The sequence below is a fragment of the Solanum dulcamara genome, chromosome 7, assembly GCF_947179165.1.
Source record: "Solanum dulcamara chromosome 7, daSolDulc1.2, whole genome shotgun sequence".
NCBI lineage: Eukaryota > Viridiplantae > Streptophyta > Magnoliopsida > Solanales > Solanaceae > Solanum > Solanum dulcamara.
In genome coordinates, this window is record NC_077243.1 from 9,138,549 (window position 1) to 9,163,530 (window position 24,982).

Here is a 24,982-nt window from a genome sequence, read left to right on the forward strand (position 1 = left end):
TTTAAACTCAATCAATTTAATTTAATTTTAATTTTGACCGATAACCAAACCAAATTGACCCTGAACATCCCTACATATCAGTAAAGAGGGAGGGCTACTTTAACTGATGACATGATCTTTTTCAAATAACTTAAGGTATTTTAGGTCGTTTACTATTTGATTACAATAATTTATCATGGTAATTTGTATACCCATCAATAAGTAAATGTACACCCATCAATAACATAAGCGTACTCTTGATAAATTATAGAGGATTATCACAAAAAAAAGTTTTTTTATGCCTAATTAAACTTTTTTTTAATAAAATGAGAATACAAATATATGAAAGATACAAAATTGATTATCCCAAATTTCAAACGTTTTAACAATTATCCATAATTTTCATTGCCTCAATAAGATTAGTAAAGTTAAGGCATGCGTTGCTTGCTTGTAGTTTCCCTTTTACATTTCACTTTATTATTTATATACATAAATAAAAGAAAATAATCCTAAACACCTTCTCCAGTGGATTTGCTTTAAAAAATAAATTAATCTTGGCTTAATCCTTTGGAATTGAAGTACTTATCTAAAAACCCTTTCTTACCCAAAAAAAGAAACAACTCAATTTCCACGCATTTTCTAGCCTCGTTGGGATCTTCTTTCGCGTATATATATATAGAGGCTAAAACCCCAGGCTGAGTTGTGAATTCGTATTATTCTGCGGTTCTTTATTTTGCTTCATAAGTCGTAAGTCTCTTCTCCCACCCATTACCCCCACTCAGTTCCTCTGCATGAATATATATATAAAAAAAAATACAATTTTTTATTTGTATGCGTATTGCGTAGTTGATGTAGTTTAGCTTGTCCATTTATTTCCATGGCTTTCTTGATTTGGTGGTATTTCTGAAGTTTTTTCTGTTGTTATCCCCTTTTCTTTTCTCTACCGTTTTTGTGTGTCATTTTGTGAGAAAAACTGCATGAAGAAAAGGGTATTCAACTTCTGTACTGTTGTGGATTTTATGAGTTCCTTGTGCTTCGTGGTTTGAAAGTGACGGTTCTTGGGTTTTGATGAGGTTAAGTAGGTTAAAATTTTACTTCTTCTTTTTGAGAAATAAGGGGAAAATGAAACTTCAGTGTCGATTGGTGGGATGTGGCTTTCAATTTTGCTGGCATATCAATGATAAAATTAATGTTTTGGCATTTTGTTTTGGGTTTATCAAGAGTTTATCACGGTTCTTGTTCTAAACTTCTCAAAACAAAACCTTTCACCTCCTCTGCCACATATCATACAATAATAACATACCCCGAATATTCTCACAAGTGGGGTCTGTTGAAGGTGGGTGTAAGCAGACCTTAACTATACCTTCGTGGGTAGAAATCTTGTTTCCAATAGAGCTTTGTACCCGTAAAAAGAGTCTGTTCTTCTCAAAAGGTTGCCCTCCTTATTAACCTGTTATCTTAGGGAGGACAAAACCAGGGAAAACCTGAATCATAACCTCTAAATTACTCATTTTTTATTCTGAACTTATTGATCTTGTGGTATTCAAGTGGAATCTGTAAACTGGTTTGTATTTTGTCTTATTTTTTGTGTTTGACAAATTTCTGGAAGGTTAAACTTTTCTACTGGAATCTGAAATTTCCCTAAATTGCTGGTTAGTGCTATAGAGACAAGTATACTTGATCCAATTGATTTTGATGTCATTTGAGCAGGTTAAGGGAGTCAATATGTGGAACATCTTCTTGATTAAATAATCTTAATATCTGTTGTTTATGCTGTCCTTCCAGAATATGGGCAATTTGTGCTGTTGTGTTCAAGTTGATCAATCCACTGTTGCGATTAAGGAGCAGTTTGGCAAGTATCAGGATGTGCTTGAGCCAGGGTGCCACTGTGTACCTTGGATCCTCGGAAGCCAGTTGGCTGGTCATCTCTCCCTCAGGGTGCAGCAACTAGATGTGCGCTGTGAAACCAAGACAAAGGTCTACTATTTTCCCCATCTCTGAATTTGTTTGGCTTGAAATATATGAGGTGGCATCATATAAAAATATATCAAAGTTAATCACGGAGTACTATTTAATTGTAGCATAAACTTAATTAGTAGGTGTAAGTTTGTCCAATTTTATGTGTTATGCTAATACTTTGATTGCTATAATATTCAGGATAATGTATTTGTCAACGTTGTCGCATCAATTCAGTATCGTGCGCTTGCAGACAAAGCAAATGAAGCTTTCTACAAGCTTAGTAACACTAAGGGTCAGATTCAGGCATATGTTTTTGATGGTTGGTAACTAAACTTTCACTTTATTTAGATCTGACTATTTATTTTCTGCATTAATATTTGCTCATTTGATACAATTTAATAAGATACGAAAGATTTTGACTTGTCTGTTCTTTATTTCGTCAGTCATAAGAGCTAGTGTTCCGAAACTCAACCTTGATGATGTCTTTGAGCAAAAAAATGAAATTGCTAAGGCTGTTGAGGAGGAACTTGAGAAAGTAAGTGGATTCTTGATGATTTTTCATTGGAATCGTTGATCTGAATCAATAAGTTGATACATATAGATGCTTTCTTGCTCTTTTACAGGCTATGTCAGCTTATGGATATGAAATTGTTCAGACACTTATAGTTGATATAGTACCAGATGAGCATGTGAAGAGAGCTATGAACGAAATCAATGCTGGTATAAATAAATTCCTTGCTCCGATTAAGCCATCTTACACACTTACTGTTTCTCAACTGTTCTAATAGAGAGGAATATGCATTCCGGTTGAAGGATTTTCGATTTACTATTATAAAGATCTTTTTATGGATAAAGATATTTAAACATGGATGCAAAACGTTGCATTTTTAGGAATTGTAATTACATCTATTTCTTCCAAGCACCTTGAAGACCAGTCCCCTTTTTCTTTTCTGCTTAATATTTTGGTGTATAGACAGATTCTCAAAGGCTTAAGGGTGGCAATTCGTGAATTTTTAGATTTCCAAATTGAAAATTTTGATACTCTTGTTCAGTCTTCCTTACTATTGTCATGTCCTATCTTAAACTCTACAGCTGCTCGGATGAGGTTGGCTGCTAATGAGAAGGCAGAAGCCGAGAAGATTTTGCAAATTAAGAGGGCTGAAGGAGAGGCTGAGTCTAAGTATCTCTCAGGATTAGGTATTGCGCGACAACGTCAAGCAATTGTGGATGGTCTGAGAGACAGTGTGCTAGGATTTTCAGTCAATGTGCCTGGAACTACGGCAAAGGATGTTATGGACATGGTCCTCGTGACCCAGTACTTTGACACCATGAAAGAAATTGGTGCTTCCAGCAAATCATCTGCTGTCTTCATCCCCCACGGGCCTGGTGCTGTAAAAGATGTGGCACAGCAGATTCGTGATGGACTTCTTCAGGCTTCTGTTGGGCATTAAATATTTATTGCTCATGGAATGTTAATTGGTTTCATATCAAAGCAAGCTTTTGTCAGTGTTTTGTCTTTAATTTCTTGTGAATATGGAAATATGTGGTGAGTTGACTTTGTTAGAGATTTGTGAATCTTGATACTACCTATGTTTATACTCGGTTTGGTAAGGTTTTGAATATTCAAAGTAAAGAATTTTCAAGTTCCATAAGATTGTTCTACAGCATCATGTATTTTTGCGACTACCATGTCCCAATACACTTGGACAGAAGTATCCCATTTTTTATCTGCTCTGCTTGGGACAATTTTGGTTTCCCAAGTCATGGTACTTGAGTGGTGATATTTACATGGAGTAGTACTGGATACTTATACTTTGACCAACATTTGTAGGTGTTTTGCTTATCCGGCATTTTGATTGAAATATACAGGTGTGAATTGTGATGTATAAATTTGCGATATTGGGGAGGTCTTAGAATGGATGAATGCTCGAAAACAGATTGATGATTGTGAAGAAACTCGGGAGAGTCAATTTGTCTTCTATATATATTATGAAGTCTCTATAAAACTATAAATATTTGATTGTGACACCAATTATTATTGTAATATTAACTTAAAGTCATTGTATGAAGTATGAACCCATAAACTTGGATCCGCCTTTGGTCTTCAGAGTAATTCTAGGATGATATGGACTTAGCTTTGCATAAATAGTCATAGGAAATACTCGAGGATAATACGCCTTTGTGAGAGACTACTATATTGTTGTGACTCAGTGCTTAAAAGCGAGAGTAAACCCCAATTTAGCAGTATTCGCCGCATCCATGGCATTCAACTCTGTTGCAATAGTCAGAGAAAGTGCTGGGAAAATATTGTTTTGGACAAGAGCACCCAAACTTCCATCACTTTTAACTCGAGCTTTAATCAGCATGAAAGGAAACAGGCAATGTTGAGCTCCCAGTGTTAGAGTCGTCTGTTTGCTGATGAATCTATGTGTTAACTCGGCTGCAACCCCAGTGTTTGTTAAGGGTAGAATTGGCCGGTAACAGTGAGCTCTCAAAGTGTCAGCTTTATCGCTCCTGCAAATTTTACTTGCATTAGAACATTGAACAATCTTAACTTTGCAAGAGAAAAATGTGGTTCTTAAAAGAAGAAATATCGAATCGTCCTGGAGAAGATTTACAAGGTGAGTGAAGCAGTGAGAATGTCAGCATTGAAGCTCAAACCAGCATTGTATTCTGCCAGTGTCTTCGTTGCTGTATCGAAAGAGATATCAGTTCCAATGCTGGAAAATCCAATTCCCGTGACACCAGATAGACTTAACAGTGGGCTTTTTGTCAAACTGATGCCTGCTGCAACTCCAAAATAATTATTCATGTACTGCACTTCCACCTGTTTGTCAATACATATATAATCATAAGAAAGGAAAAGTAGACTTCTCATAAAGAAAGAAAAGAAAATGTTACCTTATTAGACGTTTGATCTGGTATGCACAACTTGACAAGTGTATCTAATCCAGGTGCAATGCCACTAACTACAATGATCACAAAATGATTATATAGTAATTTTCAGAAAGTACTAAGCGGGATATGAGGAGGTAACCAATAATTACCTTGACACTTGAAGTATAAGCTCCAATCAAGCCGATTGTCGAGATAGTGAATTGGCGATTGTCTGATATAATCTCCATACAGAAGATCTAATGCAAACAAGTAACATTATTAGATCCTCAATAAAATTCATAAATATTCGAATTAAAATATTTTCCAGCACTGAAGCGCGACAGAAACAAAAGTACAAGGACATCTTTTTTAATTTTCACTAGCAAATGTTTGGATGTGCATGCCATGAAGAATTAGCAGCAGAAATAAATGACAGCAAGTACCTGTTGCATTTTTGCCAATATCAGAATAAATTCCTGGCTGCTTGTTCATCTTCTTTTATTTTATTTTTCGCCCCAAGATTGCGGTCCTGATCAGTTAGTTCATCCTTCCTTTTTAAAATTATGTTTGAAGTTGATATCTGCAAGCAAGGTAATAACAAGACAAATACGAAGCTTCCTTATGAATTGAGATTTCACGTCTTAGGAAGCTTCCCCTCGGAATATAGTACAAGAGAGATTAACAGATCCATTAATAGGCACCTAGAATCACTTGCTTGATAATGTTGCATTGTTTTACAGTAACATTTTTCCCTTTTTGCGAACTGATGTCTTGCTAGATGACTCAACTTTCTACCTTTAATCCCTCATGTATAATATTTAATCATCATTCGAAATGTAGATTTAGGATAATTTGTTCTTCTTATAAGCCAAACAGAGAGCTGCAAGTTACAAAGTTCCGGAACCTACTGGAGACCTGATGGAAACTACACAGGTGGAAACTGGAATCGTGTTTGAAATAACAAAGTCGACTGTGTTGCACTATAACAATGAAGAACAAAAATGTGAAAGTAATTCAATAATGGGCATGCGGTATGTATACGGTTTGTGTTCTCATGTGCTTAAAATGATTTACAATTCTTCATTTTCCTATCATTTGTTCATTCATTGTCTGATCCTCTTTACAATCTTGTTATCTGAAAAAATGTGGCAGAAACTTTAGTTTTCTGCTTTAGGCAGGGTTCTATTGACACTAAGTGGAATTTACATACAAAATTACAAAAACAGAGAAGCATCACTTGGATTTTTTCTTTTTTTTCGTCAAGTGGCTTGATAAGGGATCGAATGGGAGACGAGCAGCAGTTGCATTGGCTTCAATTTTCCCAGCTTCATTAAGCAATTCTAAAATAACCTCTCTCTGGTCTTCCAAATCCTGCATCTTGGCATCAATTTTCTCCACTTTAAGTCTCAGTTTTTCTAAGTCCTTTTCATCCTTGGGATTCTTCTCTTTTTTATCTTTCTTCTTGTTATCCTTTTCATCCTTGTCCTTTTCCTTCTCATCTTTGTCTTTCTTTTTCTTCTTCTTATCTTTACCTTCTTTCTCATCATCATCGTCTTTATCATCTTCATCCGAATGCTTATCTTCTTTCTCCTTCTTCTCATAAATTTCCTCATTTTTAGTTTTGGTTGAACCGTCATGTTTTCCTGTATCATCCGTCTCTGGCATTTGTTACCTTGCTAGTTTAATTTACCACTCTGAGTGTTATTTGATGATGGATTAACAGAGATAAAATATTTTCAATAATGGTCAATTTGTGTTGAAAATAAATAGGACACCAAGATTTGAGAGGCTCCATCCATAGACCTATTATTTCTCTGTCATGAACACCAAAGTAGTAGGAGCATATTGAATGGCGTAGGCATTTTCGGAATTGGCTCATCATATAACCAACAAATCATGCTACATTTAATCCGAGCGCCCGGTAGGCATAACAATGTAGGCTTTAACTCTGAATTCGGGATAATATTAAGTGACACACTTTTCTTTTAGTATGTCTAAAATAGAATATCACTTTTATAATATTAGAAACAATAAAAAAAGAGCAGCTCGGTGCACTAACGCTCCCGCTATGCGCAGGGTCCGTTATGAGATGATTTATAACTATACAAATATCTAAGATTTGTTTTAGACTATAAATTTTAAGAGATTTTTTTTCTAAAATTTTATATTAAGTCAAACTCTATTACATAAATTAAAATATGAAAAGATTAATAACTAACATATTTTAGAGTAATACTACTAATTTAGAAATCAAATTTAAAGTTAATTGTTCATTGGATAAAAGATTACTAAGACAAAACGATTTTGTATTGGATAGACGGGAAAATCTTTTTGGTTTCAAATCACAAAGGATACCACAAGACTTTCTGTTGTTTTTTTTCAACCAGAAACCGTCAGAGAAATAAAATAATCAGTTTTTATAAGATTTTGTAACTAAAAGAATTTCTCATTCTTTCACTTTTTTTTTTCTAACAAAGGCCACCTAAAATGAGTGTAGCAGAAAGCTGGAAGACTTATTTATCCGGTATTACTTCATTCTTTCCATATCCCTCGTCTTTGTTCTCAGTTACTCATCAAATGACACTTAGTTCATATCTTTAAGTTCGATAATTGACAAGGTTCAAAAAAAGGGTGGGCCATTGATAAAGAATCGATGGAAAATCACAATGTTAGCAAATGACGGACCTCCACTTTTCTTTTCATTAATGAAATCCGCTAGTTATTATTTTTACGAACTCAAATAAAAGGACAAAAAAATTGGATTTAGAAGGCTTGTTTGAAAGAAAAAAAGACACTGACATAAAGCAGTAACAACATACAACTGTAAACTCATAAATAGAATCTAAAGAGGTAAGATGTATGCAAATTTGATCCCTATATTATAAAATAGAAAGATAATTTTCGATAGACCCTCAACTCACGAAAAAAAGCAAAACAAAGCATTAGTGACAAATAACTATATGCATGCAAATGTGTGTATGTAATATATACGCGTATAGTATCTCCTTTGTATCAATTAGAAGTTGAGTGAGAGAACGTTTGTCAAAGTTGAAACAGAATTGAGTCTAAAGCTTGGAATGCAGTGAAAGAAAGATCATTTTATCTTTCATTTTTATATTTGTGGAATAGAAATCAATGTCAATACTTTTCACGACAAAATTACATCAAAAAATAATCTTGTCCTATCAAAAATCTTGGCCCTTTAATCTCGCACTCCATTAGTCTTCTTGCCCCATGGCTCCTCTCCTTTTTATACTTATTCCAACAGTTAAAAGTCAATCATCCCAACTTGCCCCCTTTTCTTTCACCCTACACTTTTCACTTCTTCCCATGTTGTAATGAAAACCCCAACCTTTTCAAGCATTGTGAAAAAAGGAGATTTTCACACACTAGCTCCCTTTTTTTTTTCTTCACAATTTTTGGCGCCAAAAAAGAATTGTTGACTCAATTCTTTATTTAATCAGTGGAGTGTAGTGACTGTGTACTACATCAAACGGTCAGATAAACTTGGAAGTCTCCTAAAGAAATTCAAAGTAGCTGCTGGCATTGGGTCCCTGAACATGGGATGACGCAGGAAGTAGAATCCAAGGGCCACTGCTACCATTTTTGGTGGCACTGCATATAACACTATTGTTATAATTAGGCACACGATTATGAACAATTTCGTCGCTCTTGGGTCCCTCCAGCTTACCAACGCTTGGACCCTTTCTCCCTGGGTTGCAAAATCACCTAAAACTGTTTGGACCCGAGCTGCTAATATTCTCAATCTGTCATACCGCATCCGAATTATTTCGGGTGGTTTTGAACTTGGTATTGTGTCAAATTCCTCGTCCAATTCGTCCGGGTCTACTGTTTCTGATTGGGAGATTCGGGTGTCCATACCCGCCGGTATTTTAGGCCTGAACCGATAATACCATACACCGATCAAGAACACGTATAGAAACCCGGTGGGGACGATTAAATCTGGATACCAAACAAGCACCAAGTACAGAACATGGACTAGTATGGTTGTTACTGGATTTCTCCACCTTCTAATGTCGTCCAACCATTTTGCTAACCCAACAGCCCAAGCTAACACAGCTACTATCCGAAACCAATTGGCCTTACTCTTCCTCATGCTCCATGTGTGAGAATCTGCATCCAACATGTACCGAACTACCTCTGGACCCAAAGGTGGCTCGGATCGAGCTAACCATGCAGCAACCATTTTGATAGCTGCCCCTCTCAATGCCTCTTGTTGAGCCACTCCAAGTGGGCGTAGATAATGCATCTTAGGCAACACTGGCTGCCCATAAACAGCACATGTTTCTGGTAACATTGATGGGCAAACAAATCGAATTGCAACTTCAATTTCACCCATTTTCTTCAACCCAGATCGCAACAGAACCAATAACGGATAGGAATTTGTGTACACTTTGTTGTTCTCCAATGTAGAGACTCGTATACGTACTTTGCCTATACGGTAATCAGGCTTATCATCACCACCATCAGCAAACATACGCCAATTGTCGAATACTCCAATTGTAAGCACTGTACAAGGATCGTATACTTGCCACGTGTACTGTTCATTCCAACGCGGGTCAAAGGAATCGGTTATAGTTCGAGTCCGAACCCATTTCTTACCGTATTTGGCAACACAGTAAGCATCCGTGGATCCTTTTCCCGGACCCTTGGATTTCAAGGGTAACAACCCGCGAGCTCCAAGAATACCCAGCTCCAAAATACCAACAGCCGGCTTCCATAGCTGCTTAGCCGTGGGCCTGAAATCACTACAAACGTGCGCTGCTTCATCAAGCACGTGATATCCTCCTTCTAAGCACATCCTCAAGTGTAGCCTCCCGCAGTAGGCTCCGCCTGGCCCACCTTCTAAGCCGAACCACTTGGCTGGGACGAGCCGTTCATCGAGCCGTTGCTCAATCGAGCTCACGGGAATTAGTATGTGCCCAAGAAGCACTGGATCCTTCGTCGTACGGTCTTCTACAAGCAAGATGAGGCTATCTTCAAGTGGCTCGCCGGCGACGAAGATTAAATCTTCGCTCCAGTGGAAAACTGAACTGTGATGATTCATGGACCCTCGTCGAGTTCTGACGGATTGAAACCCTAGCTGAGCTTTGACTCTTACCTCCGGCGCCGTCAACGGCGGTAGATTTGGAGCTATGTGAAGGTCCTGAGCTTCAATCACTGTGACTCTTAGATACCATAGCTTGGGAGATTGATAGACTTTTGAGCGAGTGTGGGCTACGTACGGTGCGTCTGAGCTGCACGATTCAGGAAATGCATCGTCTGCTTGAGTTCCAATCCAGACGGAGAGTTGAATGTCGCCGGAAACCTTGTGTTGGTCATCGGCTCCACCTTCGAGATGATACCACTGAGGAGCAAGAGGACTATCCGGTGGATCTCTGACTGGCACATCGGAGAGATCGAAACAGACTCCGCCAAGGAAATGATCCGACGCGCTATCCCAAACTGAAATTTCAAGCGTTGAATTGGTAGTCTCTTGCTTGTTGTAGCCTAAGGCGAAGACCTGTCGCCACTCTGGATTCGACAACTGTTCGCCAGGACGGATAATGGCTGGTTTCGATCGGAGAAAATGGTTTGATGTACGGATCTTCACGAATGGGCTTTCGCTCGGCGCAAGGCCTCTAGCTTTCACAATTCTAACAAATAGGTATTGCATTGGTTCAACCAGGTCGAACGCCGAGGTTCTTTCCGACTCTCCGCCGACTTTCCCGGATATCACCCTTGGTGAGTAGTCTCCGTTTGGCCGTCTCATAACTCTCACTCTTTCTCCAGCTCTCCCTGCCTGCATCCTCTTCACTTCCTGTGGTGGGTACTCAGGTGGTGGAACAGGTACACTCATCATCGGTGGACCACTCATCATTGGTGGACCCTCCTCATGCCTGTGACTACACTGCTGCTTCTGTTCCGGCGGCATATTCATCGGCGGAGGAGATTCCTCGATCGTGACAATGGGCGGAGATTGTTCCTGCGCTTCCATGGCAACCTCCGTGGTCATAGGAACTTCAAGCATCCTCTGGCGGGGGTCTTCCATGACAACGAAAACAGGGGTCTTCTTCACTTCTTCCTGCGGGGGCTGCTGCTGCTGCTGCTGCTGTTGTTGCTCCGGCTGCGGTGGTGGCGGCTCCTCCTCCTGCACCATTTCATCATAGTAATAAATCTTCAAACCCAGCTCGCCTCTAATCCAACTAAAAACACTCTTTTTCTCCAAAGGGAAGTATATCAAACCCTCTTCGCCTCTCCTCGCAAACTGGCTTCCATACAACTTCACTCTCCCTAAGAAATGATTCTTCCTCGCATTCCCATTACTCAGCTTCTTATCGTTGAAAACTTCAATATCTAACTCCTCAAACTCCATCGTTCTGGGATCCGAAATGATGAATTCCAGACCCTCGTTCCATTCTGGGTTAAGATTTCTATACACAGTCGAAGTCCGCTTCTTCTGGCCGTCAAAATCCACAACAACATATGGACTGGAACTCCCTTGCCCATCTTTTGGTAGTAGATTCCTTGCGTCAAGAATTTCCACCACAAGTTTACGGACAAGTTGTGGTGGTTTTAACTGCGGTTCTTGCTGTTGGGGTTGCTGCTCCGGCGGTGGCCCAGATGACATATTCATGGTTTCATAGTGTAGAAATAGCCATTAATGACGGTGAAGTAAGTGTGAAGATGGACCGCGAGAGTGAAAGAAACGGAAGAGATTTGCTTGTTTTTTTCTGGAAATTTTTCTGCTTCTTGTGTCAGTTATTTGCCTTTTGTTTTGGTTTTTTTCTTCAATTTTTGGTCTCTTTCTGTTTGTGTGATGGTAAAATAGTAATTTCGTAGAATGTTTATGGAGGTGTACGACAGTGACAGCAAATGCCCGTAGTTGATGCGATCTTGACGGTTGAAAAATAGGAATAAGGATTATATTCCAATCTCTCTCGTGAAGTTTCCTTTAATTTTTATTTTTTTTACTTTTCGGTTTCTCTCCTTTATTGTTGTTAATTAAAATTAATAAACTTACGTTTATTCTATTTTAAAAAATAAGAGAACAATCCAATAATTATATATTTTAATAATACCAAAAAGTAATATGGAGTATTAAGTTATTCTGATCTACTGAACTAATTAAGCTTAGGTTTTAAGAAAATTGAGATTAGCTTTATGCTTTGTGGAGAGCTAAGGTAAGGCATACATGGAGTTTGTCTCAAGTTATCCTCCCTTGTATTATTTATAACCAATAACTAATGACAGTAATTCAAATGAGGCCTTACGGACAACCTCTATTGAAATGCTAACTATTTTTACAAATTGTTGTTATAATTAGAGGTGGAGCCAAGTAGGATCGAATTACACTGTTTATACATGATTAAAAAAAATTGAATTTTTTTTAATAAAATTCTAATTTCCCCACTAGTTATAATTAGATCTTCATGTCCTTTATGAGATTGATTTGATATCATTATTACTCCTTAATAGAATCTATAGAACTCATTTTATACTTTCATATAATTTGTGTACTCGGATAAGTATTTTACTTCGTAAATAAGCCATCATCGGAATGTAATGCAACTCATGACATATATATATATATATATATGATTAAAAGAAGAAAAAAAAGTCATACCTAGTGATGGTACAATCAGATGAGCATCATTTGAAATATTTATATACAAGTAATCTGACATTAACGGATAAAAAAAATGAGTAAGGGTCGTATCATATCTCTTCCAATATCTTCTTGTTACTATCAATGTAGTGTTTGTCATAGCTCTCTTGTTAAAAAGTGTTGGGCTTAGTAGCAACTAATTAGCTCGTTTTTCTTTACCAAAGTATGTCATTGTAACAGGTAAAATTTATTCTCATTAGATATTTCAACTTTTGTAGTTCCCTTTTAGGGCATTTATTCTTTTGTAGTGGGTATCTTAAAAAAAATCTATCTAGAGACAACTATTTGAGTTAATTGTAATTTCTGAAACTCGAAAATGGTGATTTTTTCTTTCTATTTAAATGTTGAACTTAATTAGTATAGCGCATGATTTCAACCCGTATAAATGTGTCATTTAATTTAGTTTCAGTTGACATTTATGCTTTTCAATTTTAGATGTGCACAAGTAAACACTTAAATTTGTATAAAATTAAACAAGCAGATACATATGTCCTACATAGCATAATACAAGTCGAACGCCACGTAGAATGCATATGTTTTCTTGTTCAACTTTATATAAGTTTAAGTATTCTCTTACACACAATTTAAATTAAAAAAACATAAAAATCATGTGAGGCAAAATTAAAAAATCACATTTATATATTATGCCAACACATATTTTTATCGACCTTTGCCAATCGAGCTAGCCCGAAGACATGGTTTCTCCCAATGTAAGTGTGGAAGGCTTGACCATGACTAAACCGTTGAGTGATGCAATCAATAAGGAAAAAAATGTCCACTGCCCAACAATTGGTTGGGCCCTTCCTTTTTTGTCAAAAAATTGAAACAAAGGTTTGTGAAAAAGAATCTACTTTTTCTCTCTTCTGGGCCCCTTTTTTCTTCACCATCCATTGTCAATAAATGTAGCTGTCAAATAGATTGTCTCCATTCTCAAATTCTTCTACTATTAATTTTTTTGTAGTGTTTTAAAGGCTTGAGTGTGTTGTACTAATAATCTTTTTTCGACAAGTTTTTATTTTTAGATTAAATGATTGAGAAGACAAAACAATATTGTTATTCTGAGTTGATTATTCATCATTTTCATCAACAATCATATCATTACTTTTATATTCAATGCATATTTCACTACAACTTTAATTTTCACGCAAAAAATTATGTAATACGATACAAACAACTATTATTTTCACCTGCATGTCTCGGTCATAGTTGTTCATTACTTGTTGTAGTATTCTGAATCTACTTTTCACGCACCAAATGTTTCTATAGATAAGTTTTATTTAATGATATTGGTTGACTGACCATATTAATGGAGTAAGTTGGTAGATAAATATTTAATTAGAATTAATAAATGATTGATGTTTTTATAAAATATAAAAGTTTCAGATAATTTTTAAATTTTTAAAACTTCTAAGTTTTCAAGTTCTATTTTTTTTCTAGAACTTGGAATTTTTATCAAATATACTTTGTCAAGTAATGACTGATTATATGGACAAACACTAATTCTTAGAAATTTTGCAAGTTTTTCCCAAAAATTAGTTAGAATCAAACGCTTACTTAGACTGCATATGAACAGGCAGAACATTGCGACTTGTGTCTAAGTAAACGTCTGGGAAGTTGGGTCTTACGCCCCATATATGCTTTGGTACGTTTTTTTACTGCGCCTCGCCTCGAAATAAGTCCAGAAAATGCCTTTTATAAGAATGGGTCATAGCAATGAGCCATATTAACAGGAACGTTGCTCTATGTTGTCCTTCAGCCTACTTTATAGCTAAGAAAAGTTTATTTTTAGTTTCACTTATTATATCCTCAAACTTGAATTCCATTCCACTTTATGACCAATGTTTCCACTATACACTTTGTTGTATTAACAAATAACAATTACACCTATAATAGATGGGTTTAGCTCGATTAAAGTTTAGAAAAGTGCTGTGATTTCACCATAATGTTGGAAATAACCAACAAAACTTCCAGAATTAGTGCTCTTAAATTGAAAAGTATAATATAAGAACATGCTTATGGGGATTACACAAATAACATTACGTTCACATTATACAAAAATGGGGATTCTGTCCACTTATAGCTTTGTTGATTCTTCAACCTACTGCTCTGGCACATGAGCCGAAGAAGCTTCAGTTGTGCAAGCTAAAACAGCCAAAAATATTATTAACATGTATAATATTATCCGTTTTGAATTAAGTCCGCATGATTTTCCACAGAAAACCTCACACTATTAAAAGTATCATACACATCATATTTCTTCTTAGCTACCAATTTGAGATGTTGTTTACATAGCCAACAGCTTTTTCTTCTGAGGAATAGGGATAAAGTGATAAGTATAAACAATATTGTGCCTTTTCTGTATTGGTGGATAGATTTCATGAGGAATCAGGTCCCTTTAAGATAAAATTCAACTTTGAACTGATGCTTATTCGAGTGTATCTTTCTCTTGTTACAATCAGAATCACATAAGCGGGAGTTACCTCCAATTGAATTGGATATTTGTTGCTTTGTCCTATAAAGTTGTTATGCCAATATTTCTGCTTACTTTTGTAAAGTGCACTACATTTTCGAAATGCAATTTTCTTATAACGAAATGATGGTTTTGAACAACAAACTTATTTTGTAGGTTCACTTGATGTTCATTGCACGTTGAATATGTTATGTACATAAGTAATTGAATTATTGGTCACATGATAATGGTTGAAATACTTGTCATGAAGCTTAATCGATTTTACTTGACTGATATTTCTGAGAAACGAAAACCCCGAAAGAAAATGCTAGCAATGCTGTAATTACAATTGTTTTGTTCTTCCTCAGAATTTCTTTTCCTGCTGCCACTAGATAAACCTCGTGCCATTTCTTCGCCATTTTTGCATCGTGAAATTCTTCGTCCTCACTCAATCCCTCTTTATCATTTTCTTTTTGCTCTGTATCATGACCTTTCGAACTTTCTATTTCCTCTTGTTGATTCTCTTCATGACCAGAGCTAGCAATTGCTGCCTCGTCGCGTTCATTGTTTTCTGGTAATTCTTTTGGTATGATCACATACAGAATCCCATCATCAAGCCTCGCACTGGTATCCTCAATTTTCGACTTTTCAGGTGCTTTCGTTGATTTTTGAAAGCGAATAAATTTATATTCGCCTACCTTCCTTTCTCCACTTACCGTTATATTGCCAAATTTATCAACTTGAAGCTTCACCTCCTCCCTTTTGAACCCTTCTAACAAATTAAAAGAGCAAGGTTAAAAAAAGAAACTAACCTCATATATAATTGATAAGTTCAATATCTGCAGATAATGGTAACGATTGAGTGAATTATTTATGCTCAAACACATTACAGTGAATGGAAAATTTGAAATTTACAATCGAAATGATAACTAAAAAAGCATATTTTTTATGAAAGCAAAAACCAGTAAACAATGAAGTATGAATACCAGGGAGATCAATAAGAAGATAATGGTTTTCCATATCCTCTATCCAGCCGAAGGAAGGTTCAATATCTTCGTATACCGAATTGGCTGAACTTGTCCAATTAGCCCCTCCTCTGTTATCCCCATAATGTGCCATTAATTAGAATTATTGGATGAACTTATTATGTAATAATTTTATTGATGAGTTCTGTTGCAATTGAAATCGTATATATATATATAATTGGCAGAAATAAGAAAATCCACGAGAAAACTTAGCCCGAATGGTGCTATATTGTTTATTTTATTATGAGCATATTCATATAGCATTTCTTGCAAGATCTTGCAAATTTTTATTCTGTTCTTTACCCTGTAACTCTGTTTACAGGCAAAGCCCATATTTCTTCTTGAGAAAGGCAATGTTTTTATTCTGTGCTTTGCTTCAATTCAAATGGTCAAAAAGAGAGAATTCAAAGTTGTCGTTTGTTGCTATTAATTCTATTCACATTTAGATATTACATGGAGATTTATAGGCCAGTAACAGAAACAGAAGAATTTGTCTCTAACTTGATTAAGGTAGATACTAGATATTCTTATGCGCTGCCACATCCCCATTCTTCTTTTTCGTCTCTGTAAAACTGCCTCAGCTTCCTCAAGTTTAGCTCTAGTTTCCTGCATTTGATTAAAGACATGTAAAGCTTCACGTAAGTAAGTTGTAAAAGTCGGGCAAAAAGTTTTTATACCTTAAACATGATTGAAATATAACAGGAGAAACTAGAGAGAGAGGCTAAAGATGGCCCTCTTCTCCAAAGGTCACTTAGGTAAGGTCTTACGTGGATATGATTTCTGCTATACCCACAACTGGAAAAAAACAACAGAGAGAAAAAAAGAAGTGAAGAAGATGGAATTCAAAGGTTATGTGAATATGATTGATACAAATTACATGCTCAGTGCATTTGAAAAGCTTTTCAGTTTAAATAGGTAATATGTGATAAGACAATGAGATTACATGCCATTTCAATGCAAGAGAATTTAGATTCACTATTATTTGTTAAACATAAATACAACTTTAACTTAGAGGTGAATGGTTTCTCTGATAGACATTGAAGTTTATTTTGTACAAAATTTAGTTTCAGGAAAGGAACTTTTGTTTTAGTCAATGATTTCAGTTAACATATGCACAAGGAAGTTCCAACAAGATGACCAATTCTTTCTCATGGTGAAACATAAATTAGAAAGAACAGATGAAACGTAACTTATTCTCATGACGATTCAGTTCCAACAAAATGAAATGTTCGCCATATGACCAATTCTTTCTTCTCCTATAGTTGGAACTAATTTTGGAATAATTGGACTTTACAAAGAAACTGAGAGCAGAATGCCACTATCGTCACAAGCAGACTCTTGGTTTCAGCTGATGCATCGAAGTCAAACAAATAGGCATGGATATGGGTATTTTCATGCCTCTAACAAAATACCAGATACCAAAAAAAGAATTCATAGCGGATACTAGCAAATCTGATACTCATCATGCTGATGTCAATGTAACATCCGTCATGAAGGTTAAATCTCCAGTGTCAGGTTTTATATACTTAATAAGCCTAGATTCAATGTGTGTGTGCATTAATGTTCCGACCCCTCCAAAAACATGTCCTCCCAGGATATAAGGTCCATTTAGTTGAGATAAGAATAGCATCTCCTCTATTGCGTATCATACAACTTTTACAGCACATTTGTAGGTAACAACCCAAAAGTCCCTAGTTCATATCAGACTTTTTGAACAGTATAGAAAAATTGAAGTCTACAGTATTTTGGGATCTACGAGGAGGTTTTATGGGTTGTAAATGGAAGTACGACTTGTAGAAGCCATCCATAAATGGACTTCAGAAATCAGAAATTTAGGTCTGAGATTTACGAGCCAGGTTTACGGCTCGTAAAATCTTTTACGGGTTGTAGGTAGAGGTTCAGAAAGTTGGAATTTGACCTTGAATATGACAAACAGTGATTACGGATCATAGAATGGGTCCGTAAATCAAAGTCCTGAAACTTCATAACTCAGACATGTCCCTGAGTTCTATGAAGCCTATCTATGAGTCGTTGTTTGAACTACACTTTGTAGAAAGGGCCTCGTAGACCAATCCTCAGGGGCTATGTATTTCAGCATAATTTTCTATGAACATGCAGGACAGGCCGTAAAATGGACTACGGGTCCTAGTTTGGGTTCATAGTTCGAAACTCCCTTCTACAGATAGAAGTCTACGTTCCGTAGATGGAACCACGGACCGTAGATGACATCTATAGATGCCCTTCGACAGATTTTGATCAGGGGTGTTCGACTCTTTTTCCATTCTTTTAATCCTTATACTACATCATTTTGGACTATTCTAAGTGAAATTAATTTATTCCTATTAGCCTAAACTTCTCATTCACTTGTAACCTCTCAAATCTTCTCTCTCAAATCTTCTCTCAAGCAAGAGCGAGAGTTCCAAGCTTCAAGTCTTCATTTCAAGATTCAAGCTAGGAATTATAATCCATGTATGTGAGATTTCATCAATGGGTATCCCTTCACCCATTGAGTCCCAAGAAAAAAACCCCAATTCTTTACTTTATGAGTCCTCCAAACCTGGGATTTCTAGAATTTTCATGGATTTTTGATGAAATTTCAGTTTTCCTTCATTAGTCTTCAATTGCATGATTTTAATTACAATTCCATATTTTCAATGGTAATTTCATGAATTCATAGCTTACAAGTATTTTCATGATTTAGAATGATGTTATTTTAAATGCATGTCTAAGGTTGTCAGATTTATCATGATCTAGATGCTTTCAAATAAAGTATCTTTCAGTATATTATTAGTTATCGTGATTTATGAGCTACTCAGTAGTTTGTCAGATTATCAGTATGATTCAGGATTGTGAGATTATTATTGTTTCTAATTTAATTGCATGTTGAGTTATACTTAGCACCAAGTGGATTTAGGGATGAAGGATTCCAGTCAGCATTTGTGAACCTTTAGTAGCAATCTCTAAGTCCCAAAACTACGTGCCACCATAGAAGTTTTATTAGCTTAGTGGATCCGCATTAGCTTAGCTTATGTCATTTACCTTGGCAAGTATTGGACACCCTTTTTTCGATGTGCGGGAAGTACACTGAACTCTCTGTCGTAGCTCACATGATTTATGTCGATTTTAGTATCTCCTACAGTCAGTCTTTTCAGTATTGCATGATCAAGTATTCAGATATTTCAGTCAGTTTATTCAATTTTCATGTTATTCACTTGATCATTGCATCAACATATTTTACAGATTCAATATATTCAGATTTCATGTTTATTATGTATATTCCTCATATTCGGCACATTCAAAGCATTAACCATACTTTCTACCTATATCGTTTGATAATATAGGTTCAGACGCTCAGTATTGTGCCTGCGATTAGTATAGATCCAGTATGCATTGCATCAGTCTTCGGTGAGTCCCCATTTTTCGAGAATGACCTTTATCTTAGATTTCAATATCTTATTTTTAGTTTTAGACATTTGGAGTTAGCTAGGGGTTGCGACTTATATTTTAGTAGAGGCTTTTCAAATAGTCATTTTAGACTCAACTATGTGTTGCTCAGATAATATCTATTTGATGCTAGACTCTTATTTAATTATTTCCCTTATCTTTCACATTTTAGTTATCCTCTTGATTTTTTGTATCTTAGTGTCATGCCATGCCACGAGGTCAGCTTGGGGTCACTTGTGGCTCTAAGTACTATATCGCGACTAGGGGTAGTTTAAGACCGTAACATCGTAACAACAATCATTATGGTAAAGATACAATTTTAAAAGATTTTTACAATATAGACTTCACAAATTGATACGACACAATTACTTAAATCACTATTTCAAGCAAGAAGTTGATGGCAAATATAGTAACCAAATAGAGGAAAACATAGTGTACTGAACAAAGAAAAGAAAAGGGTTCGTTAAGATGCATTATATCTTATACAAATTCACTAAACTAGAAAAAATATCTTAAAATTTGTATACATATTCCATATCAAGTTTGATAGGAAACACATTTTTGCATGTATTACAGCTTATCTTTCATTCCTGTGACCTCGAAATTTCTGTTAAACACAATTGTTATGGCCTTTGATGCCATTGAAAGTAAATTTTTCAGCTTTCGAGCTCTATGTGGGGTTTTTGCTGAGAATTTTATATGAGAGTAGATGAGAAAACGCCTACAAGGTCCCTACATATATATAATATATATAGAGAGGAACTAGAGCACCTTATGGTAAATAAAATTCAACAAATTCATCAACTCAAATGAAAAAACACATGGCATCTCACAAAATTTTCTTGTCCCTTTACGCAAGTCTCGAGAAGAGTCGTATAACGTTGTCCTGCTTCGCTTGAATTCTGATGTTAGGGTAGAGCTACATCAAAGAAACAATGAGAATTCTACATTTCCATGACAATGGATGTGTCTGTTTCTCGGTATAAGTCATGCTATGTGAGTTGCAGAAAATTGAGAGAGAAGGAAAGAAATTGAATTGAAAATTATAAAAACAAATACAATGACAGTTAAGAGACGGGATAATAAACTTGAAACTTTTTATGAATTTTTATTTCTCGTATATATAATTATATCATACCTAATACATAAGTACTTAAAGATCACTAAACTTTATTGTTATAATGCATTTCTTTATCAATATACAAGAAAATTCAAAATTTTCATATAAAATAAACTTGAAAATGGTATTTAATTTTATACAATATATAATTTTTTAATTATTATAAATAATAGGCTTCATTTTTCGGATTTAGTTTGAGTTGTTTAAATGAGTAGAACAAATCAGGTTAAGTTTGTATATCTCATTAATTAATACATATACTAACCTGTTGGTTGTGATTTTCGTCGTATATTTAATATTTGTACTCCTTTTATTTTTCTTTCTGCCCTTCTTGTTTTTATGTACCATTATAAGTATAATTTTTTCTAAATCAATTGTTTTAATTTATTTATCCACGAAAGAAATGAGTTAATTTTAAAAAGATATTTTCCATCTAAAAAGTTTATAAGATTGGATTTCGATTTATTTTTTTTACATGAATTTGCTTTAGGCCATTAATTGTATCGAGCCCCATGTCCTTTCGTGGCAGAACTAGTACGGTATGCACATTTCTTATTCTGGTTCTTTCTTTTAGTAATAATTTTTGTTTAATTTCTTATTTTTTTTCCATTAAATTTCACAAGTGGGATTGAAAAGGGTGAATAATGGAGCGTACATAAATTTTATTTCTACCTTGTACGTAGAAATAGAAAAACAGTTTAAATTTTATGCATCGTCACTGTATACCTGTTTTACACTATCAGGTAAATTAGAAGGTTACCACCATGACTTATACAACTAAAATTTAGGAAGATAATATTAACAAGTAGAATCCTGCTTGTACTCTAATCAAATTAGTTTCTTTCCTTTTTTGACGTCAATCAGATTCTAGAATTCTCCATCTTTTCCTCTCAACAAAAATCAATGTTTCCACCATTGTCGATCTTAGGAAGCTCCTTCTAGTTTAAGAGTTTGCAATCGCACATGATTTTATTTTCACTATAACCACTCTACAAACAAAGTTCAATTTAATTACCTTCGTATTTTAATTATTAAAAAAATAAAATCCAAAGTTGCAAACATCACATAAAAATGTGACAAAGTCATAAAAGCAGTTATGTGTTTCAATCACATTAAGAAGACAACCAAAGCAAGATAACATGGGAGCAGAGAGGGAGTTACAATGGAAGTTTCAAGGAGATAATGAGCAAAAGCAAAATTATTTAATTTTAGAAAAAGGAAAATATAACCTTAAAATCTGGAGAAAAATAATTTTAAAAAAATCTGTAACCTGCAATAGCAAGTCAATTTTATTAATTTTATCTGATGGTGCAAAATATTTTATACACTGATAGTGCACAAAACTTAAACTCATATATTAATACACGAAAATAACAAAATTTGTTGAAGAACTTACAAAAGCCAATGTACCATCCTCACACTCATTATCCCTCAGTCCAACTACCAACTCGGTATATAAGAGGAGAAAGGGAGCAAATGGCTAACTCTATACACTTTATAGGTACTATTTGTATTGGAGACATCTTATTTATTGCTGAGGCTGAAAATGCTCTAACATGGCCTCCCCTCAATGCATTTGAGAGAGCCTGAAAATCGCGTCAGGCTGCTCACAAATGATCCTGGCTTGGAGTTGATCATATCGGGACCTTTCAAAAATGCATGTTTTGGATCTCCTGATTCTACGAAGAATGCCCCGTTCATCATAAGATCTCCCTGTGATTTCCACACCCAATTCTTCCACACGCTCTCGGGTGCATAATCCCTTTTGGTCACCTACTCATACAGGGAAAAAAATGGGAATACGTCAGTCTTCTATTAGACTTGTTGGTGAGAAAAAATTAATGATTTTTCGTGTTTACCTCTTTGGCATTAGGATTTGGAGGAGCGATGAAACGATTGCCCTGGCTAAGGATGGTGGGATGCATGCTTCCTCCAATGGCATACATTAGCCAATGTGTGTAATCATTATTGACAGCATGAACAAATCCCCATCTTACTCTTGGCATCCTCTGTATCAATCCGTGCCCAAAGTGATTGAATGCAAGTGTTATTTGCATAACAGAGTCCCCTGAGGCGGTATCACTGGCACCAAACAACATGACCTACAAAATTTAAGGAAAAAAAATCAAACATTTGTCTTTTATTCTCATTAGAAAAACAAAATCAAGTAGGAGGGCTTGGAATTTGGATATGATTTACATCATTATGTTTGGTGAAATGGCAATTGGAAATGGTAATGGCAGTGGAACCCTCAACAACATCAATGAGACCATCCTGACAATTGGACATGGAAATGTGATCGATCCAAACATTTGTTGATCCAAAGATTGAAATGCCATCACCATCACTTTGTGATCGATAACCATAATGACTGACAGAGTCTCTAATTAAGCCACCACTACCAGCCTTAGTATCATGAATGTGAAGGTTACTAATAATCACATTGTGTATGAACTGTAACATAAGGCCACCACCATGAGCAATGTGTACTTGCCTTCCTCGGGCGTCAATGGTCTTGTTGCTAGTCATGATAAGCTCCTCGTTAAGCCTAATTTCCATGTTCTTAGCAAATATAATCCAAAGTGGCTCCGGCTGGATGACAGCGTGGCGCAATGTGCCCGGCTTAGGATTAACTAAGTCGTTGTCCGAATTATCCATTACTACATAGATTTTTCCACCTTTGCCTCCCGTCGTCTTGCGGCCAAAGCCAAGGACGCAATCTGTTAGTTTCATGCGGTTCCGAGCCCAGTTTGGATCACACCTCCAGCACTGGTCGACAGGATTAGTAGCCATGCATTTTCCGCTGTACCTGTGCAAGTCTCTTCTTCTACTATTGCTGCCTCGTATGGCCCTTCAAATTCAGCACATTCAAAATTTAGAGTAAAAGTCAATTTAAAATGTACATAATTTATCATATATAATAATATAAAAATACTGGAGTCTTCCTATTGGAATGGTGATATGTTCAACGTTAAGTTTATGTACATTTTTTATTATTCAAAAAACTGGAGTTTTTTTATTCTATTAAATGTCGCATTCAACTTGTGAGCTTAATTTTCTAACCGACTCCAAATAGAAAAGTGAAAAGGGTGATAAAGACATGGAGAAATTTCGTAAATAGCCACTATAATAAACTTAATTAGGTTCTTTAGCTATAGTTTAAGTTGCATTATTTGTATAATTCACGGATATGTTTGTATAATTGAGCTATTTTTGTATAAACTTGAAATAACGAATTTATACAACACAAACATCTGAACCTTAAACACTTATACAAATTATATTAGACAAAAGTTATACAAATTATACAAACGTGCGAATTATACAAACTCAAATAGTAATTAACGCTAAATGTTAGTGGCCGATTGTAAATTAGTTAAGCTATAACTATGTTAACTAATTAACTAGTATATATTTGTTTATTCGCGTAATTTTTCCTAAAGAAATAAACTTTGCGCTTAATTTTTCCGCTATGCCCCAATTTGGGTGGAATGTCCTAGACCATATAAGGGGACAAATTGCTATCCATCCTCCGATCATGTGGGACTAGTAATACCTTTGCACGCCTATACCTGACAACTAGAGCAGAGGCCCAACATTGGGTGAAACAAGAATTGGGTGAGACTACGTACTCAAATATCTGTGTAAACGCAATAGATCTCGAACCTAATTTAATAGTTTCCAAAAGTGTATGTAGCCTTATCAACAAGTACAAATGGAAATAGGCTAAAAAGACAATTATAAGGCATCTAGAGAGCCTGTTTAACTAGGACTCTTAGGTTAGGGATCTCAGTGGCGGACTCAGGATTTTAAATAAGGGGGTTCAAAATCTAAATAAGTAGACACACGAGCTAGTCGAAGGGGGTTCGACATCTACTTTATATACATAATAAAACTATTTTAATCATGTATAAATAGTATAATTTTCCGTCGAAGGAGGTTCAGATGAACCCCCTCGACATAAGGTGGGTCCGCCCTTAGCCCAATACTTAATAAAGGGAGGCAATCAAGGCGAACTTCTTCTACGTTGAATTCACGTAAATAATCATACTAGAAATTGTCCAATGAAGAGTTCCTAGTTAAACGACACTTTTACATGGAATGAATTCTGAAAAATACTATGGCATGGGAAAAATAAAATAAAACAAAGAAATGAGAGAGAACTTAATTACTTGTCAACTTGGTAGTTAAGATGGTCAGCAACAATCTTAGGATTAGGATGATAGGCCTGACGAGCGGCCTTCTTTGCTTGCTCGGCTCGCTTCTTCCACACCTCATCAAACTCCTTAATATGTGCCTCAATGCTAACAACTAGAACAACCAAAACAAAGAATAAAAACAAATTACTCTTTGCGAATCCCATTTTTGATAGTCATGCGTAGAAATTGTGTTTCCCTTGATATATTTTAAGTAAAAAGGTGGATGATTTTTCATAAAAATGGATAGAGTATATCCTCCAT

General features: G+C 35.6%; 6 protein-coding genes across 10 annotated transcripts; 1 reads left to right on the top strand and 5 right to left on the bottom strand.

The window, feature by feature from the left end:
* Positions 1-608: 608 nt before the first annotated feature.
* On the top strand, positions 609-3,590 carry LOC129895190 (hypersensitive-induced reaction 1 protein). Of its 4 annotated transcripts, none has more exons than XM_055970869.1 (6): positions 609-726; positions 1,765-1,956; positions 2,137-2,257; positions 2,382-2,473; positions 2,562-2,658; positions 3,031-3,590. In XM_055970869.1, exons 2-6 carry the CDS (start codon positions 1,768-1,770, stop codon positions 3,387-3,389), a joined length of 858 nt encoding a protein of 285 aa, XP_055826844.1. In that variant the 5' UTR covers positions 609-726; positions 1,765-1,767; the 3' UTR covers positions 3,390-3,590. The 4 variants fall into 4 exon arrangements, with proteins under 4 accessions (XP_055826844.1, XP_055826846.1, XP_055826847.1 ...); XM_055970871.1 differs by lacking the exon at positions 609-726 and adding an exon at positions 1,174-1,411; XM_055970872.1 differs by lacking the exon at positions 609-726 and adding an exon at positions 1,446-1,543.
* A 416-nt stretch (positions 3,591-4,006) lies between these two features.
* On the bottom strand, positions 4,007-5,333 carry LOC129895192 (mitochondrial outer membrane protein porin of 36 kDa-like). The gene is made up of 5 exons (XM_055970873.1): positions 5,259-5,333; positions 4,986-5,072; positions 4,840-4,907; positions 4,557-4,765; positions 4,007-4,452 (listed from the first exon to the last, which is right to left on the bottom strand). Exons 1-5 carry the CDS (start codon positions 5,305-5,307, stop codon positions 4,146-4,148), a joined length of 720 nt encoding a protein of 239 aa, XP_055826848.1. The 5' UTR covers positions 5,308-5,333; the 3' UTR covers positions 4,007-4,145.
* Positions 5,334-6,048: 715 nt separating this feature from the next.
* On the bottom strand, positions 6,049-6,480 carry LOC129894016 (protein PXR1). Its single transcript, XM_055969499.1, has one exon. It carries the CDS (start codon positions 6,478-6,480, stop codon positions 6,049-6,051), a length of 432 nt encoding a protein of 143 aa, XP_055825474.1.
* Positions 6,481-7,894: 1,414 nt separating this feature from the next.
* LOC129894362 (protein QUIRKY) lies at positions 7,895-11,597 on the bottom strand. The gene has a single exon (XM_055970024.1). The coding sequence runs from the start codon at positions 11,450-11,452 to the stop codon at positions 8,300-8,302; it is 3,153 nt and encodes a 1,050-aa protein (XP_055825999.1). The 5' UTR covers positions 11,453-11,597; the 3' UTR covers positions 7,895-8,299.
* Positions 11,598-14,970: 3,373 nt separating this feature from the next.
* LOC129895686 (17.6 kDa class I heat shock protein-like) lies at positions 14,971-16,155 on the bottom strand. 2 transcript variants are annotated; one of them, XM_055971429.1, is made up of 2 exons: positions 15,920-16,155; positions 14,971-15,702 (listed from the first exon to the last, which is right to left on the bottom strand). In XM_055971429.1, exons 1-2 carry the CDS (start codon positions 16,050-16,052, stop codon positions 15,206-15,208), a joined length of 630 nt encoding a protein of 209 aa, XP_055827404.1. In that variant the 5' UTR covers positions 16,053-16,155; the 3' UTR covers positions 14,971-15,205. The 2 variants fall into 2 exon arrangements, with proteins under 2 accessions (XP_055827404.1, XP_055827403.1); XM_055971428.1 differs by having other exon boundaries at positions 14,972-15,705; positions 15,920-16,152.
* A 5,918-nt stretch (positions 16,156-22,073) lies between these two features.
* Positions 22,074-24,911, bottom strand: LOC129896192 (probable pectate lyase P59). The gene is made up of 4 exons (XM_055972036.1): positions 24,695-24,911; positions 22,722-23,373; positions 22,382-22,624; positions 22,074-22,295 (listed from the first exon to the last, which is right to left on the bottom strand). The coding sequence occupies exons 1-4, from the start codon at positions 24,883-24,885 to the stop codon at positions 22,074-22,076; spliced, it is 1,308 nt and encodes a 435-aa protein (XP_055828011.1). The 5' UTR covers positions 24,886-24,911.
* Between the last annotated feature and the right edge of the window lie 71 nt (positions 24,912-24,982).

Coding starts and splice junctions, on each gene's coding strand:
- LOC129894362 (XM_055970024.1), bottom strand. CDS start 11,452: ATGAATATGTCATCTGGGCCACCGCCGGAGCAGCAACCCCAACAGCAA.
- LOC129895192 (XM_055970873.1), bottom strand. CDS start 5,307: ATGAACAAGCAGCCAGGAATTTATTCTGATATTGGCAAAAATGCAACA. Junction 4,908..4,985: donor CTTATACTTCAAGTGTCAAG/GTAATTATTGGT, acceptor TGATCATTGTAG/TTAGTGGCATTGCACCTGGA. Junction 4,453..4,556: donor CTCACTGCTTCACTCACCTT/GTAAATCTTCTC, acceptor TAAAATTTGCAG/GAGCGATAAAGCTGACACTT.
- LOC129895686 (XM_055971428.1), bottom strand. CDS start 16,052: ATGGCACATTATGGGGATAACAGAGGAGGGGCTAATTGGACAAGTTCA. Junction 15,706..15,919: donor TCTTCTTATTGATCTCCCTG/GTATTCATACTT, acceptor TTAATTTGTTAG/AAGGGTTCAAAAGGGAGGAG.
- LOC129895190 (XM_055970869.1), top strand. CDS start 1,768: ATGGGCAATTTGTGCTGTTGTGTTCAAGTTGATCAATCCACTGTTGCG. Junction 2,258..2,381: donor TCAGGCATATGTTTTTGATG/GTTGGTAACTAA, acceptor TTATTTCGTCAG/TCATAAGAGCTAGTGTTCCG. Junction 2,659..3,030: donor TATGAACGAAATCAATGCTG/GTATAAATAAAT, acceptor TAAACTCTACAG/CTGCTCGGATGAGGTTGGCT.
- LOC129894016 (XM_055969499.1), bottom strand. CDS start 6,480: ATGCCAGAGACGGATGATACAGGAAAACATGACGGTTCAACCAAAACT.
- LOC129896192 (XM_055972036.1), bottom strand. CDS start 24,885: ATGGGATTCGCAAAGAGTAATTTGTTTTTATTCTTTGTTTTGGTTGTT. Junction 23,374..24,694: donor CTTAACTACCAAGTTGACAA/GTAATTAAGTTC, acceptor CTGAATTTGAAG/GGCCATACGAGGCAGCAATA. Junction 22,296..22,381: donor CAAATCCTAATGCCAAAGAG/GTAAACACGAAA, acceptor CTGTATGAGTAG/GTGACCAAAAGGGATTATGC.